General features: G+C 36.9%; 2 protein-coding genes and 1 non-coding gene across 4 annotated transcripts; all 3 read right to left on the reverse strand.

Annotated features, from left to right (window-relative positions):
- Positions 1 to 5,831: 5,831 nt before the first annotated feature.
- Positions 5,832 to 5,912, reverse strand: TRNAL-AAG (transfer RNA leucine (anticodon AAG)). The gene has a single exon. It is a non-coding gene; the product is annotated as a tRNA-Leu (tRNA).
- Positions 5,913 to 7,518: 1,606 nt separating this feature from the next.
- Positions 7,519 to 9,750, reverse strand: LOC104708116 (cytochrome P450 78A7-like). Its single transcript, XM_010424613.3, has 2 exons — positions 8,465 to 9,750; positions 7,519 to 8,344 (listed from the first exon to the last, which is right to left on the reverse strand). Exons 1-2 carry the CDS (start codon positions 9,458 to 9,460, stop codon positions 7,730 to 7,732), a joined length of 1,611 nt encoding a protein of 536 aa, XP_010422915.1. The 5' UTR covers positions 9,461 to 9,750; the 3' UTR covers positions 7,519 to 7,729.
- Positions 9,751 to 14,129: 4,379 nt separating this feature from the next.
- Positions 14,130 to 15,704, reverse strand: LOC104708117 (uncharacterized). Of its 2 annotated transcripts, none has more exons than XM_010424614.3 (3): positions 15,450 to 15,704; positions 14,582 to 14,854; positions 14,130 to 14,291 (listed from the first exon to the last, which is right to left on the reverse strand). In XM_010424614.3, exons 1-3 carry the CDS (start codon positions 15,468 to 15,470, stop codon positions 14,244 to 14,246), a joined length of 342 nt encoding a protein of 113 aa, XP_010422916.1. In that variant the 5' UTR covers positions 15,471 to 15,704; the 3' UTR covers positions 14,130 to 14,243. The 2 variants fall into 2 exon arrangements, with proteins under 2 accessions (XP_010422916.1, XP_087318895.1); XM_087462769.1 differs by having other exon boundaries at positions 15,446 to 15,583.
- Positions 15,705 to 15,809: the final 105 nt, after the last annotated feature.

A 15,809-nucleotide genomic window follows, 5' to 3' on the forward strand; every position in this document is an offset into this window, starting at 1 on the left:
GTCCTCGTCCACATCAACAGCGACACACTCCGCGCCCACAACAACAATGGAACAACAGGAACAACCACACCTACAACTCTCAGCGCCAAGACACTCGCGGCTATCAAGGCAAGTGCCAGTTGTGTGGTGTTTTTGGTCACAACGCAAAACGTTGTTCCCAACTCTACCAATCTCACGGCTCTCCCCAAGGTGGTCTGCTCCCCACACCTGTTCGTCCATGGCCGCCGAGTGCTAATCTCGCTCTTACTGCTCTGCCTTCTGCAAACTCTTGGCTTTTGGACAGTGGAGCTACTCATCACATGACTAGTGATCTCCACAATCTCACCTCGTCTCGCCCATATCACAGTGCTGACTCTGTTCTCATTGGTGATGGTTCTGCTCTCCCTATCACTCATACTGTTTCACTATCTCTACCCTCTTCTTCTCGTCACCTCAATCTTAATCATGTCCTATGCCTCCCTAATATTCAGAAAAACCTAATATATGTTTATCGGTTATGCAATGATAACAAAGTGTCTATTGAATTTGCTCCTGCTTCCTTTCAGGTGAAGGATATGAGCTCGGGTGTCCCGTTACTCCAAGGCCGACCTAAAGACGAGGTTTATGAGTGGCTGGCGTCTACTATCTCTGCCTTCTTTGCTTCATCGTCATCAACACCGACCTTAGTGAACTGGCATCATCGCTTAGGCCACCCTAATTATCCTATCCTCCAAACTCTACTATCAAAATACTCTCTTCCTTATTCTCAATCCCCTTCTCAAACTTTGTTTTGTTCCGATTGTTCTATTAATAAAAGCCATAAGCTACCATTTTCACAAACGTCCATCACCTCCACCCGTCCTCTTGAATATATTTTTACAGATGTCTGGACATCTCCAGTTATATCTGTTGACAACTACAAATACTACTTAATCCTAGTTAATCATTACTCTCGCTACACTTGGCTATATCCTCTAAAAGCAAAATCACAAGTCCATGACACCTTTGTTGCCTTTAAAGCCCTTGTGGAAAACAAATTTGACACCCGTATTGGTACCTTATTCTCGGATAATGGTGGTGAGTTCATTGCTCTTAAGTCCTTCCTCTCCACCGCTGGAATATCACACTTCACTTCACCGCCTCACACGCCAGAGCATAATGGTATCTCCAAACGCAAACATAGACACATTGTTGAAACTGGCCTATCGCTCCTCACAAAAGGTTGTCTTCCTACCACATACTGGACGTATGCCTTTGCCACCGCCGCATACCTCATCAATCGGTTACCAACACCGGTCATTGACATGGAGTCTCCCTTCCTCAAGCTCTTCCGCACTCAGCCCAACTACTCTAAACTTTGAATCTTTGGTTGTCTCTGCTTCCCTTGGTTGCGTCCTTTAGGCCGCTCACAAGCTTGAACAAAGATCGACTCCGTGTGTTTTCTTGGGATACTCCCTCACACAAAGTGCATACCTCTGTCTTCAACCGAGCACAGGCCGTGTATACGTCTCCTGCCATGTCAAGTTTGACGAAACATCCTTTCCTTTCTCTGAACTTCGTTCGACTTCCTCCACACCACCATCATCCTCCGACTCTACTCCACCATTCGTGCATTCCTTCTACCCGTTCGTTATGATTCTCTCCTCCACACCACCGCCTATCCTACCGTCGTCACTCGCCTCGCCGTCGCCGGAGTATCCTGGACACTCGCGCTCCGATGCTCACCAGACTGCATCGCCGGAGACTCCTTCGCAAACACCGGTAAGTGATTCTTCTCCGAATCGTAACATTGCAGATCCATCAGATGTTTCCTCCTCTTCTCCTTCTCGATCCACTAGCCCAGCTCCCACAAACCCAACTTCTCCTATGATAAACCCAACCAATTCTCTGGCCCATACTGATCAAAGCCCATTAACCTCTCACTCACCAAGCCCGTCTGTCCAACCTTCTCCTTCACCACAACCTTCTCCTTCTTCCTCTGACACTTCCTCTCAACCTCCCAATGCCCCTCCACAACTTCCCGTTGACAATATACACCCATGCAAACCCGACGCAAGAACAGTATTGTTAAACCTAACCGGATACTAAACCTCTCTGCCGCCTTATCTCCCAATATTCCGACCGAACCTTTAACCGTGAACCAAGCTATGAAGGATAAGATCTGGCGTGATGCGATGTCGGGTGAGATTGATGCCTTTGTGCGGAATCAGACAATGGACCTCGTTCCTCGACCACCGAATCATAACATTGTTGGCTGTAAGTGGGTTTACAAAAACAAATTTTTGCCTAACGGCACTCTTGGCAGGTGTAAAGCGAGGTTTGTCGCTAAAGGCTACAACCAAGAATATGGTCTTGACTACACCGAGACTTTTAGCCTGGTGATCAAAGCTACTACCCTCCGCTTGGTTCTTGATGTTGCCGTCAGCCGCTCTTGACCGATACTTCAGTTAGATGTTAACAATGCGTTCCTTCAAGGAACCTTAAACGAGGAGGTTTACATGGAGCAACCACCGGGGTTTGTTGACTCTGATCATCCGTCGTATGTATGTCGTCTCCGCAAAACCATATATGGCTTGAAACAAGCTCCCCGTGCCTGGTATACTGAACTAAAAACGTATCTCCTCAGTCTCGGGTTCATCAACTCTCTTGCTGATACCTCTCTGTTTATCTTGCGTCGTGGAACAACTTATATCTATCTCCTAGTATATGTTGATGATATACTTGTTACAGGCAATGATAAATCCAGCATTTGTAACATCCTACAGCTCTTGGCTGACCGATTCTCCGTCAAGGATCCAGAGGACCTCAACTACTTCTTGGGGATCGAAGCTCATCGCACAGATAAAGGTCTCCATCTCTCCCAACGCAAGTACATTCTTGACCTCCTTCATCGCCACAATATGCTCAATGCGAAGCCTGTTGCTACGCCAATGGCGTCCTCTCCCAAACTCACTCTTCAATCTGGCATTGCTCTTCCTGATGGCAAGGAGTATCGCCAACTCGTTGGCAGCTTACAATATCTCAGCTTCACTCGCCCCGATATCAGTTTTGCGGTGAACTATTTGTCTCAGTTCATGCATCGCCCTACTCAGGAACACTAGCAAGCGGCCAAACGCATCTTGCGTTACCTCGCTGGGACAACTACTCATGGGATCTTCTTCTCGGCCAAAAATAATCACACTCTCCAAGCTTTCTCTGATGCTGATTGGGCAGGTGACACTCATGACTATATCTCCACCAATGCATACATTGTTTATATGGGTACAAATCCGGTTTCATGGAATGCAAAGAAGCAGAAGAGTGTTGCTCGCTCCTCCACCGAAGCTGAATACCGCGCCGTTGCCAACACCTCCGCAGAACTTCGCTTGATAAGCAACCTATTAACGGAGCTTGGGATAGCTCTTCGAGTTGTGCCGATTATATACTGCGATAATGTTGGAGCCACTTTCCTTTGTGCGAACCCCGTTTTTCACTCCAGAATGAAGCACATTGCGCTTGACTATCATTTTGTACGTGGGCAAATTCAACAAGGTCTTCTTCGTGTTTCTCATGTGCACACAAAAGATCAGTTAGTTGATGCACTCACAAAACCCCTTCCCCGAACACACTTTCTTCATGTGCGCAACAAGATTGGAGTGCTTCATGTCCATCCATCTTAAGGGGACGTGTAAAAGATATGCAATGATACACTATTTAATAGCTCGATATTCTCGTATCATTTCTGTATCATGTCATTTATAGAACATTCTGTTTATAGCTGTATTCTACGGTATTCTATGTACAAGTATATATAGATGTGTAAAGTCTTCTGTATAATATAAGATTCATCTTCTACAGGTGTAGCATATAACAATAAGATACGACAGATATGCTTTGCTAAGGGGAATAATAGGTTTTATACGCCGAGTAAATTATAATGGTTGTTCAAAAAAAGAACATCTTGTATATGTTTTTATAATTTAAGTTTTAAGTCAACGAAATAAAACCAGATATTGTTAATAGCTGCAGATACATAATTAGAGTTCGGTTGATTTTAATGATTTGAGTTGCAGTTGTAAACGTACTACAATGGTTTGACAACGATATATAAGATTGATATATCACGGATATGAAATTAATTAATTACAGAAGCAACTAGACATAATTTTAAATATTTTCATAAGCTTTTCAATGTTTTCTTCACTGTTGTCAAATTTTCCAAAACTTTCCATTAATGCATTATTGGTGACTTTCTAGAGTCTTCTTTTCATCCATATACACAGGGGCAGATCTAGGCAGTAAGTAGGTGGGGCACGTGCCCCATACTACTTTTTATAAATTAGCCAGTAATTATGTGTACTTATATCCTTCAGCTCATTTGGCAAATAGGCACCCATGAGGTCGTGAGTTCAAATCCTCTTTGTCACTTTGTTATATTTTATTTTTCTCTTTTTAGGGGTTACAATTTTATACTTGTTCTATGCCTTTTATACTTTTTTTAGTCATCCTTTTTTGCCTACCAGATGCATAAAATGATACCATACATTAATACATATATCTTAATTAATAAATGATAGTAAAACTAGCAAATTAGTAACATTAAAAATATTATCAGTTTGTAAATAATTTAATGTTTTTTAGGGTTTAAGTTTGTGTATACTATACATTAATACATATATCTTAATTAATAAATGATAGTAAAACTAGTAAATTAGTAACATTAAAAATATTATCAGTTTGTAAATAATTTAATATTTTTTAGAGTTTAAGTTTGTGTGATATATATGGTTAGAAAAGTAAATCTAAATGTCTATTTTATACTGAATTGTAAGTTTGTTATTGTGTATTTCTAATTAAAAATTTTAAAAGATATTTCTGTACCAATAGAAAAAATACTTTTGAAAATTTGGCTCATTGAAGATGCAAATTCAAGTTATCAAAAATATATTTTTAGATATGTTTTATTATATAATTTTAATATCCTTTAAAATATATATGCTTTGTGCCCCGGTCAAAATATTTGTCTGCATCCGACACTGCATACACATATATAGATTGATGAAAAAAAAATGAATTTAGCACAAGCGAAACACGTGGGATGGTGACCTTTTCGATAATTAATCTTTTGGGACAAACCTCTTCAAAAGGTGAGCAAAATTCATTCACGCACTAAGTATAAACAAAATCCTATTGCAAAAACGAATAGAGATAACACATGTATAATAGTCATTTACTCATGTTGGTCAAATGACTAAAAAACGCGTACAACCAAAACCATCCAAACTCTTACGGGATGTATTCAAACCATGATTTTGGAGAATTTGATAAGATTTAAAAAATTTAGAATTTTAATACATTTAAAAAAAATTCATATTTTCAGTAAAACCATGAGATTTGGATTTTTGTATTTTTAACTAAACAAATCCTCTCAAATCTTCCAGAATCCTAAAAATAATTAAAATCCAAATCAACAAAACTGTTTTGAATAACAGTGGATTTTAAATTAGATTTTTAAATCATCAGTTTAATAACAGTGGATTTTAAAGTAGATTTTTAAATCATCAATTCAATAGTAATGGATTTTAATAGACTTTTTAAAATCCATGATTGAATAACATAAGATTTATAAATTTCACACAAATTACTTAAAATGTCAAGTTGAATACACCCTCCTTAATTCCGAGAGAACATGAGCCATGCTCTAAAAAATTCTACTATTATTGTAAACAGTAATTAGTAATAGACTAAACTAGTAATTAGTTAATTTAATATATTATTGGGCCTAATTTATTTGGGCCCATGACATACGGCTTCGAAAATTGAAATGAGGCGCCGAACTTATCGTTAAACCCCCAAAAAATCGAAAAAGGAAATGTTGACAGTGGGATTTGAACCCACGCCCTTTCGGACCAGAACCTTAATCTGGCGCCTTAGACCAACTCGGCCATATCAACTTGTTGTTAAGTTTACATATTTTAAATATATAACTTATAAAAATGTAAACATTAAATAATGAAAGGAAAAGAATAATAAATAGGAGGGGGTGGTATGGGCCAATGTCACCTGAAGAATTGTCGGCCGCCCCCAGCCACTAACTTTGAAGCAGTGAGAAGTCAGTGTCTGAAAATTGAATAGTGAAGAGACAAAGACACGAGCCAAGTTTCAGAGATACGACTCCATGCACAGGTTTCGGTGTCTTTAATTTTAGGAATACATGTAGATCAGCGACGAAACCTATGACTTCTCCTCTACCTCCATAATTTACTTCATTGCTTTTTATTTTCTTTTTCCTTTTTCCTGTCATATGACTTCTCCTCTGGCCATGATGTATGTTCACTATGATTTTTTTCGTGGGATGAATAGTCTAGACCTCAAAATGGATTAATCGAAATTACTCTTTTTCGTTAGTCTTGTAACTTTTTTATTTGCTTTTTGTAAGTAAATCGTAGAGTTGATTTGCGGATGTTGTTTGTCATATAACTGTTTTTAAAACTTTGTGATATTATAATAGTAGTCTATGTTTTGATTGATAAATCTACTCGACAACAAAATCTAATACCAAAATATTATGTCATGTAGATATCTATTCATTAGAGAAATAAACGGCAACGTCACCGTCTCTGGAATCCTTCACCACCATCATAGCTTACTACGGGCCTATTTATTTTTGTCCAGCAAAGTTAACAGATTTTGTCTTAACATGACAAAGTTAAATCAGTTCATTGATTTTCACTTCCAAATTATTTTCCACCGACAGATCAAACACACCAAAAAATACGTGTGTGTGTGTGTGTGGCGCCATCCCTGATCATTCAGAAACGTGATTCCATTGCTATTGCTCTTGTTCTATGTGATGTGTTCAATGGTTTCTCTCTAATCAATTACAAGATATAGATCTATTTGTTCATTATTTTTATCAAATGGGCGTATGATTTATCTGCTCTTTGCCTCTTTAAGGCAGCTTCACACTCTTTTTATCTTTAACTCTAATTTTATTCCTCGTTCGTTACCGATCGAGTTGTAGTTTGAGTCGGATTCTTTTAGTCAATTTGTAGGTTTGTCACCTTGTTCTCCACCGCTTTCATTTGGTATCTATATATGTTTTTAAGTTGTAAATAAAGGTTGAACATGCATAATTTAGCTTAGCCATAGCGACGGGTTTGAGAAGAAACATTGTTGTAGACTAATGACTATGACAACACAAGTTTCATAAATATATAATTTATATACATTAATGACTACATGGTATCATTTGTATTGCCTCTTTCTCCTCCATTATTACAAAATGACAACATATCTTTGGATAGAAATCACCGAGTAGACGCACCAAATTGATTTAGATCGTCCAATTCATAATTATAGCACAACCCTCTCAGTGTTTTGTCCACGTCCCCTCCGGTTTGTTTCTATATTGATTCCAAAATATCTCATTTCGCAAGAAAACAAGTGCAAATATTTCGATATTTTTAGAAAATGCGTAAATAGGTACGTACGGGTAGAACAAAGTCATAGCAGTTCAAAAGACCTAAATTGATATCGGTATTAGTTTTACTCAATTCATTTCGACCCACTAAAGATAATGGTACATTGATATTAAATAACTACTAATAATTTTTTGTTTTTTTTAACTCTCGATGGAATACAAAAAACGGCAAGCAATCTGCAATCCATACCTCTCGACAAAAAAGAAAACAATAACAAAAACGGAAAAGGAAAAACATTGACAAAAGTCAAAACCCTAAAGAACTTTTTTTGTTTGTTTGTTTATAATTTATAATATTTCCGTTACGACGGCACGTAACGGATGCTCCATCTCACAAGAAAGCTTCAAGACCTCACCAAGATCAACTGGCTCGGTCTGGTCCTGACCCCACTCGAACCGGCGCACCAACTCAGCCACCCACCGAGTCACAGTAGCTAGCCCCATGTTCTTCCCCGGACACACCCTCCTACCGGCTCCGAACGGCGCAAGCCTTAAGTCCCCACCCCGAATATCCACGTCAGCAATCCCGGTGAACCTCTCCGGATCGAACTTCAGCGGATCGGACCATACCGTCTGGTCGTGAGTAATGGCCCACATGTTGACCATTGCAGTAGTTCCCTTTGGAATCACCATGCCGTTGCTGAGCTGGACGTCTGACGTTGAAAGACGAGCCCACGAAAGCAGAGGTCCAGGAGGATGCAGCCTTAGAGTTTCCTTCACTACTGCGTTCAGGTATGGGAGTTTTGCTAGGACAGCATCTGCCACGTCAGCGTCGGCGCTATCCCTCACAGCCGTAACGATCTCGTCCCTCAACTTGGTTTGTATGTTAGGGTTTAGTACAAGCTCAGCCATGGTCCACTCTGTTAATAACGCTGTTGTATCTGTCCCTCGAAAGATCATCTCCTAGAAATTACATTAAAAATAGGAATATTAATAAATGCAAAAAACCATTACAACTAGACCGTTACATATATATACCATTAAATTTAATGTGACTACTATTTCAATTTCATACGAACTTACCCATAAAACGGCGATCATGTCATCTTCTTGAAGCTTCTCATCACCGTCTAAAGACAACAAGAGATCAACAAAATCTCCTATGTCTCTTTTCTTCTCCAAGGTACTGACTCGGTGTTCGTCAATGATACTTTTGACGAGGGTTCTAATTCGAGGAACAAGATCTGAGCAACGTTGGTTTAAACGAATAGAGTCGTAGAAATAACCGAGCCATGGAAGATGATCGGACCAATTAAATGCACCCAAGAGCTCGAACCCTTCTCTAACCATTGATGTAAGCTCATCAAGATCCTCTTTCTGAGCCAGAGGGTCGTATCTTCTCCCAAAAACACTCCCCATGATGTTGTTCAAGGAGGCTAGTTGCAAGTGTTTCCTTAAAACGACTGATCCCGCGCCGTTTTGCTCCGCTGACACAGCTTTCACCATTTCAGCGCAGTCTAGCTGGCGCCCAGCTTCGTGTGCTAGAATACGCCGAGGAGCGAATAGGTGAGTCGATGCGATCCTTCTTAATGTGCGCCAGTAAGCCCCGTTTGGTGCAAACCCTATGGCTCGGCTGAACATGAGACTCTTAGCGGACTGCTTAATCGGCCGGTCCGCGAAGTAAGGCGACATCAGGATCTCGCGAGCCGTGTTCGGCTCAGAAGCGACGATAACCGGCGTCGAACCGAGGCTGAAAGCCATAATCTCAGTGTTGGCTCGGCTCCAAGCCATGGCGGCTAACGTCCGATGAGCCAAGCCGTGGCTGAGAGTGAAAAGACTGCCGAATACTGGTATTCCCCGAGGACCTGGGATCGCGACACGACCCAACCGGTTACGGCCGTCCTTCCATGCCCCGCCACCGCCTCCGGCGGGAACCCAAGTGAGTATGGAAAGAGAAACAAGGGCGAGGAAGATATAGCCGAGGACGGAGACATCATGTAGGTTTTGGGATCCAAAAACGGCAGGTAGTGCGATCATCCAGTAGCTCGTTTCTTTTGAAGCCAATTTCATAAACTCCATTTTTTTTCTCTCTTTTTTGTGGATGTACCTTTTGTTTTACGTACGAACCAAAAGTAATAACAAAAGGAACTTTATATGAGAAGGTAAGTACTTTTTCTTTTTCCTTTCTTTCTTAAAGAGAAAAGTACTTGGAGAGGAACAATGGAGAAGTTGAAGGTAAAGGCATGTCTATATATACAACTATATATATACCCACATGCATTTTTTGGCAGCGTTAATTAAATGCGTAATGCATGGGAAGAGAGAGACGTCGGTTTTGAAATGATTATATTTATAAGTAATGTTGATGTAAAATTAAAATTAGTATATATGGAGAAAATGGTATATAAGGTTAAAAATTGGGAGAGAATCACGTGGAGGGAGGAGGTGAGTCGCATGAATTAGTTTGGCGTTGGATGAAATGAAAGATATGTGTGTGAGAGAGAGGGCGTTATAATATTGAATTCCGCATTTTTATAATTTTATTCTTATTAATTTAGCAATTTAATTTCGTTTGCACCGTTTTTTTTTCTTGGTTTTTGTTGTTTGCATCGATGTGAGTTAAAAGAGGATTCAATGCGAGGTTCGTTAAACGGAAAAAAAAAAAGAATTTAATGAGTCCGCATATTTCGGCTTGGGTAATACGAGAGGAAAAACTAATGAATGTGTTCTTTAGAGAAAAAAGACTAGTAATCGGTTATAGAGGGTGGGATTAAGAGAGTTGTGACGTGCAACGAGAGACTTGCCTTAACTAATTATCTCATATAGTACTCCCAACAGATTCATCCTTATTTCTGTTTATGACTTTTCAATAGAATAGCAAGCTCACGAGTTTGTGTTTGCAGTATAACGAGTGTTTTTTAAAAATTAGAGTAGAATGTAATATTTGAGTGTTTTTAGTATGTACTACGTAGTTTTAAAATTAAAGTATATTAGATAATATAGTTTTAGAGTTAATATTTCTAAAGTTGAAGAGATAAGGTGACATTTTTTACAATCTAAGAAAAAAGTTGATGAAAGAATTAGGATAGCAAAAGGAAACATTTAGGTTTTTGTCCATCCCAACTCAAAAGAATCACACGACTGTCTAATTCATTTATATACTATATCGCTCGGCTATTTTTGTCGTATTTAAACGATATATTAAACAATAAATTAATCGATCGATCGGTTATTAATAATTTATTTTTTCGTCAGATCAATATAATCATTGATTAGTCTTATATTTTATTGTTACTTTGTTACTAACAATTTTTGTCTTATTTACATGATATATTCAATAATAAATTTAGTGATCGATCGATTACTAATAAATTATTATTTTTCGTTAGATCATTATAATATAATTAATTATCGATTAGTTTAATATCCTATTGCTACTTTGTTACATAATTTTGTTGTGTTATTTCGAGGGTTTCTTTAAACAATGATTTTATCGATCGATTAATTACTAATAAATTAGTTTTATCCATTAGATCATTATAATATATTCAATCAACGATTAATCCTAATATCTTATAACTATTTTGTTAACGAATTTTTTCTTATGTCTTACATAAGTGATATATTAAATAATAAATTTATCGATCGATTAGTTACTAATAAATTATTATTCTTCATTAAATTTTTTTAATATATTTTAAATTTAATATTGTTACATAAATAATGATAGAAATATTGATTGGTTAATAAAAGTCATTGACCAGAAGTTTTTGGAAACAAAACGAGAAACTCACCAATTCATCTACCGCGAGATTTTCATCTTTGTGTTAATGGTGTAAAGTCATGGAAATGGTTTCATATTCTTTCCATCATTTATCATATTCCAACGTATTTTAATTATTTAATACGATTATCATTCACCATGTACAAATCTAACTATTCAATGACTGAGGAGAGCGGCTCAATGCTCATATCAAAATTATATGAGACGTATTGCGATCAGTTATACTACATTCAAAATGTGAAAAGTGGCACATTTTGAACATCAAATTCGAAACATGATGAATAACATTAGTTTTTTTACCTAATATTTAAGAGAATGGCGTTTCACATAATAAAATTTGCTTTTTACGAGAATATATCATCTTTAATACGAACAAGGACAATACAAAATCACATTAGAAAACCAGTTAACCAAACGTCACATGCAATTTGTATGTTGCATATTTCTAGCTCGTCGTTTACCGTTTTTCTTTTCAGATAATGTTTTATGAATATTGAATAAAAAGCTTAACAAATTGGTGAAAGTTAGAGGAATCCGGGGTGGAATCTTAGTGGTCGAGGTATGGTAGACACCAAATCATCCATTCTTCATGCTTAACATATTAGGTAAAAGGTTCGAATTTCAACATCTATCAAAATGTTAAATCTGTATGGAAAATTAACCAAATTGAATCGGTGCTTAATTTTATCATTTCGTCTTCTTTTCACTAATTAATGTAATTTTTTTTTTAAATGGTCAAAGAAAAGAAAAAGTGTGAATGGTGAAGAAGGGAGGTTTGGCAGGGAATGGGGCGGTAGACAAATAGGAGTAAATGATAGGAGACATGAACCATCCCAATGTCCCCTTAAGTACTCAAAGTACATTGTACCTTTCTATATGCATCCTATATATTCGTTCTTTGTTTCGCAATCTATTAAGATAATAGTATATGTATAGCACAATATAGTATGCATGCATCATTATTGAGCTAAGTAGGCTTTATATATATTGTGTTGTGGAGTATTATTCTACGATGTGGCGGTGACAAATTTCACGTTAATTTAGCTTACAGTTTTGAATAAGATTTGAGAGCATTTTGGATATTCGAGGCCGGTTTAAGAAAATCTAATGATACGTGACGGCCGTAGCAAAACTAAATTGAAACGGTGACTACATATGAGTTAAGGGGCACGATAACTAAGGTATAAACAGCAGGATCTCAACAAACCCAAAATTATATAATTAATGTCACAAGTCATAAAAACCGTGACGAGAAATTTTCCAAAGAAAAAACTATCTTATGAACACTTTGACCTCACCGACAAGTTGTATGCAATGTTAGTTCAAACGTGTCAGTGGAGATTAATAAGTTTTGAATGAGAGAGAGTCCGTCTGATATGGTCCGGACATCTCAACTCTTCTGACATTTTGGAAGCAAGAATTGGAAATGGCTTTGGTCGTCCATATGTTTTTGTATTGTGTACGTAAGGGAAACAAAGTAGAGACATGATCAATGAGAACTTTTACTCCTAATTCAAGTAGAGTTCATGATATTGAGTCCGAGATTTCTTATATTCGAATGACACTGACACGAAGTACATCAATGGACAATTCGTGGTGGTGTTCAAATCGGCTTATCCTGAAATCTTTGGACCCCCAAACCACTATCCCACTAGCTAGTGGTCTATCAATAATTAACTTTTAATAAATCATATGTGGTTTATATTTTCCATGTAGAGCATAGTTTATCACCATTGCGCTTAAGAATTGGTTTTCATAAATGGAACGAGAAATAACCCTAAGGCAGGTAGGGACATGAAAGTTGGGCTGTAACAAGACTAAACATATGATGTTGACAGTTGACAGTTTCGTCATCTCTCACGATAGTAGGGGCCAACTTAAATTTAGGCAAAATATAGACATGTCAATTGGACTAGTCCGATCTCTGTCCAAATAAGACTAAAAGATAAGCATGTGTTTTCTTGTCTTCTTTTTTGTTGGTTGCAATCAATGTAAATTTTTTACATTATCAATCAATATACTACTCATAGGCTACAAATCTAAGTTATTTCAACTGCAGATTTTTTTTTTTTTTTTTTTTTTTTTTTTTTTAAACACCCTTAAAATATAAGACTCATATCGAGTTTCAACAAGAAAAAGAAAACACTATGAATCAAGGTAGTGCAACATATGTATGTAAATAACAACCACCATCAAAATTTGTATACGGAGGATGTTGATATTGTTTTTATGAATCACAAAAGACGTAAACTAACTCAACCAAATGCGAATAAACTTACACTAAACATAGTTAAATTAAACGCTCGATAATTTAGATTTTTTTTTTTGTTTTGGCAAGTAACTTTGTTTGTTTTGGGCTTTCAGAACCGTTTCGAACTTAGTCGAATTAAGCACTCCAAATAAAACTCTAATAACCTCTCGAGTTTCTATGCGTGAAGAGATCCTTTTTGGGCTATATTAAAGCTCTTTTAAACTACAAAGACAGGCCTATTTCTTTACCTTTTGTTGTCTACAGGCCCATGCGTGTCTCAAAGACGAAGATTCAAAATTTAAAATTTGTCAGGGTCGAGAGGAAAAACATCACGTCTGACAAAATTATAAGCCTAATAATTAGACATCCCACTTTTATCTTACAGTAATAATCATCAAATGCTTTTGCTGCCACGATCTACTAAGATTCGAAAAAGGAAATCACTCAAAACACTAAACAATGAACACAATTTTACTGAAATCCAATTAACTCCACACAATGTTTATATCAATTATCAAATCACTGTTTTGCTTCAAAAACCTGCCATTTGCCATTTGTGTATTGGAATGGCAAGTAATACTTTGAAGTCGGATCAGTGTTCATGTTTTGCTTTTAAGTTAAAGCATACTAATTAGCTTAACTCTCCGCTAATCTTTTTTTGTTTTTTATATAATAGAGAGCTATATATATGCTTCCAAAAAAAACAAAACAAGAAAGAAAAAGAGAAATGGATTGAAAACATATATTAAAGGGTCAATACATTACATTTCCACATTCGAATCACACAAGTCAATAATAAAACTGCCCCTTTGCTAAAGAATAAACCTTCAAGCCTTGACGCAGCAGTTGAAGCAGCTGAAGATGCTTCTCCTCGTCTGTTCCAAACAACCACACCAAATAAATTATGTTCAATCAAGACCAGCTCAATACTATAATCAATATATAAGATATAGATTGCAAGAAAACTTGGACCCTCTAAAGTATAGATATATCATGTTACAAACCATGTGCTAATAATAATGACTCATACTCTAAGACGTCTTAATGCAAACCAAAATATTGATACAAACGCAAATGCAAATATTTGTGTGAATTGTGATGAAAACTGAAACAGTCTTATGAAAGAAGCAACAAAAAAAAAAAAAAAATGGAATTGGAAACTTACAGAAGGAGAATGTGGTTGGTGATGGTGGATGGGGGAAAACTCAGGTTGGTTTTGGCTTTGGATAGTGGTGAGTTTAGCAGTAGTTGAAGTAGCTGAGTCGGGTGGCTTAATGAGCTCATCCTCGTTGCCTAAACTGGCACGAGAAGGGTCTCTTTTGTTTTGTTTCCTCATCTCTCTAATCTTAGTGAAATCCATAGAGTAGTCAGGCATTGTTCCTCCTCCTTTTTGGTCCCAGTCACCAAACTGTGGCACTGATAGCCACGGCGTGTTCTTCTGCAATAACAACAAATATATTAACTAACCAAAAAGGTATCATATTTGATGCACAGACATAACGAAAACAGAGGGATATTTACAAAGCGATGCATCATGAGGAAGAAAGATGTAATTCTCAAAGAAACAAAAGCCAAAGTTCTTGACTTTATAGGACACAAATTAACAAGCGTTGATTTAATCAACGAATCAATAAAATCTGGGGGTAAAGTATGATCTTTTTATTTATCAATCCAATAAAGTTTCGAAATTTCCAACTAGTAGTACAATAGTATATACCTCGTGATGGCAAAGTCTCAGCTATCCTATCGAGATGTGCAAAAAAAAAAAAAAAAAAGGACGAAACTTTAAAGAATATACTCAATTCTTTTGGTTTTCCGATTACCAAGATGCTGATATTTTTAAAACTAAATCATTCACTATAAACAGTATCAGTAGTGCTGGAGCTTGCTAAGCTCTTTAAAACAAAACCCCATGTTCGATTCCCGACAAAAATCCAAACTAACAGATCTTGATTTATTAGTTCAAAAAAAAAAGAAACAAAGTTTAAAAACTACAGCAACAGAACAAGAAGAAGAAGATGGTACATACGTACCTCTTTGCGATGGTCCTCCATATTGGTTTTTTCAATAGATAGAGAGAAACAGAGAGATTGATTAGTCCTTTTCTTTCTTTTAAGTTTTAAGCTGCTGGTACGGTGGTTCCTAGCCAAAGAGAGAAGATGGAGAGACCAACAAAATTATTTAAAAGCTGCAAAGAAAAAAATAAAAGGAAAAAAGAGAAAATTTTGTGAAATTATTATTACAGCAAAAAAACAGCTCGATTTATACCCCAATCAAATTCATTTATTATTTGTTGGCAAAATGATAATATAATTATATACGGAAAGTCCCAGGTAGTGATGTTGTATAAATCACGAGAATGCCATTTTCGACTTTTTTTTGTTTTATCCTCT

The sequence above is a fragment of the Camelina sativa genome, chromosome 8 (assembly GCF_030686135.1).
Source record: "Camelina sativa cultivar CO46 ecotype springtype chromosome 8, ASM3068613v1".
Lineage (NCBI taxonomy): Eukaryota > Viridiplantae > Streptophyta > Magnoliopsida > Brassicales > Brassicaceae > Camelina > Camelina sativa.

What these genes read in the sequence shown, in the direction of transcription:
- LOC104708116 (XM_010424613.3), bottom strand. Translation starts at nt 9,460, where the DNA reads ATGGAGTTTATGAAATTGGCTTCAAAAGAAACGAGCTACTGGATGATC. An exon ending in ACATGATCGCCGTTTTATGG is followed by an intron (nt 8,345 to 8,464) that starts GTAAGTTCGTAT and finishes TGTAATTTCTAG; the next exon opens with GAGATGATCTTTCGAGGGAC.
- LOC104708117 (XM_010424614.3), bottom strand. Translation starts at nt 15,470, where the DNA reads ATGGAGGACCATCGCAAAGAG. An exon ending in TGGAGGACCATCGCAAAGAG is followed by an intron (nt 14,855 to 15,449) that starts GTACGTATGTAC and finishes TTGTTATTGCAG; the next exon opens with AAGAACACGCCGTGGCTATC. An exon ending in ACCAACCACATTCTCCTTCT is followed by an intron (nt 14,292 to 14,581) that starts GTAAGTTTCCAA and finishes TGTTTGGAACAG; the next exon opens with ACGAGGAGAAGCATCTTCAG.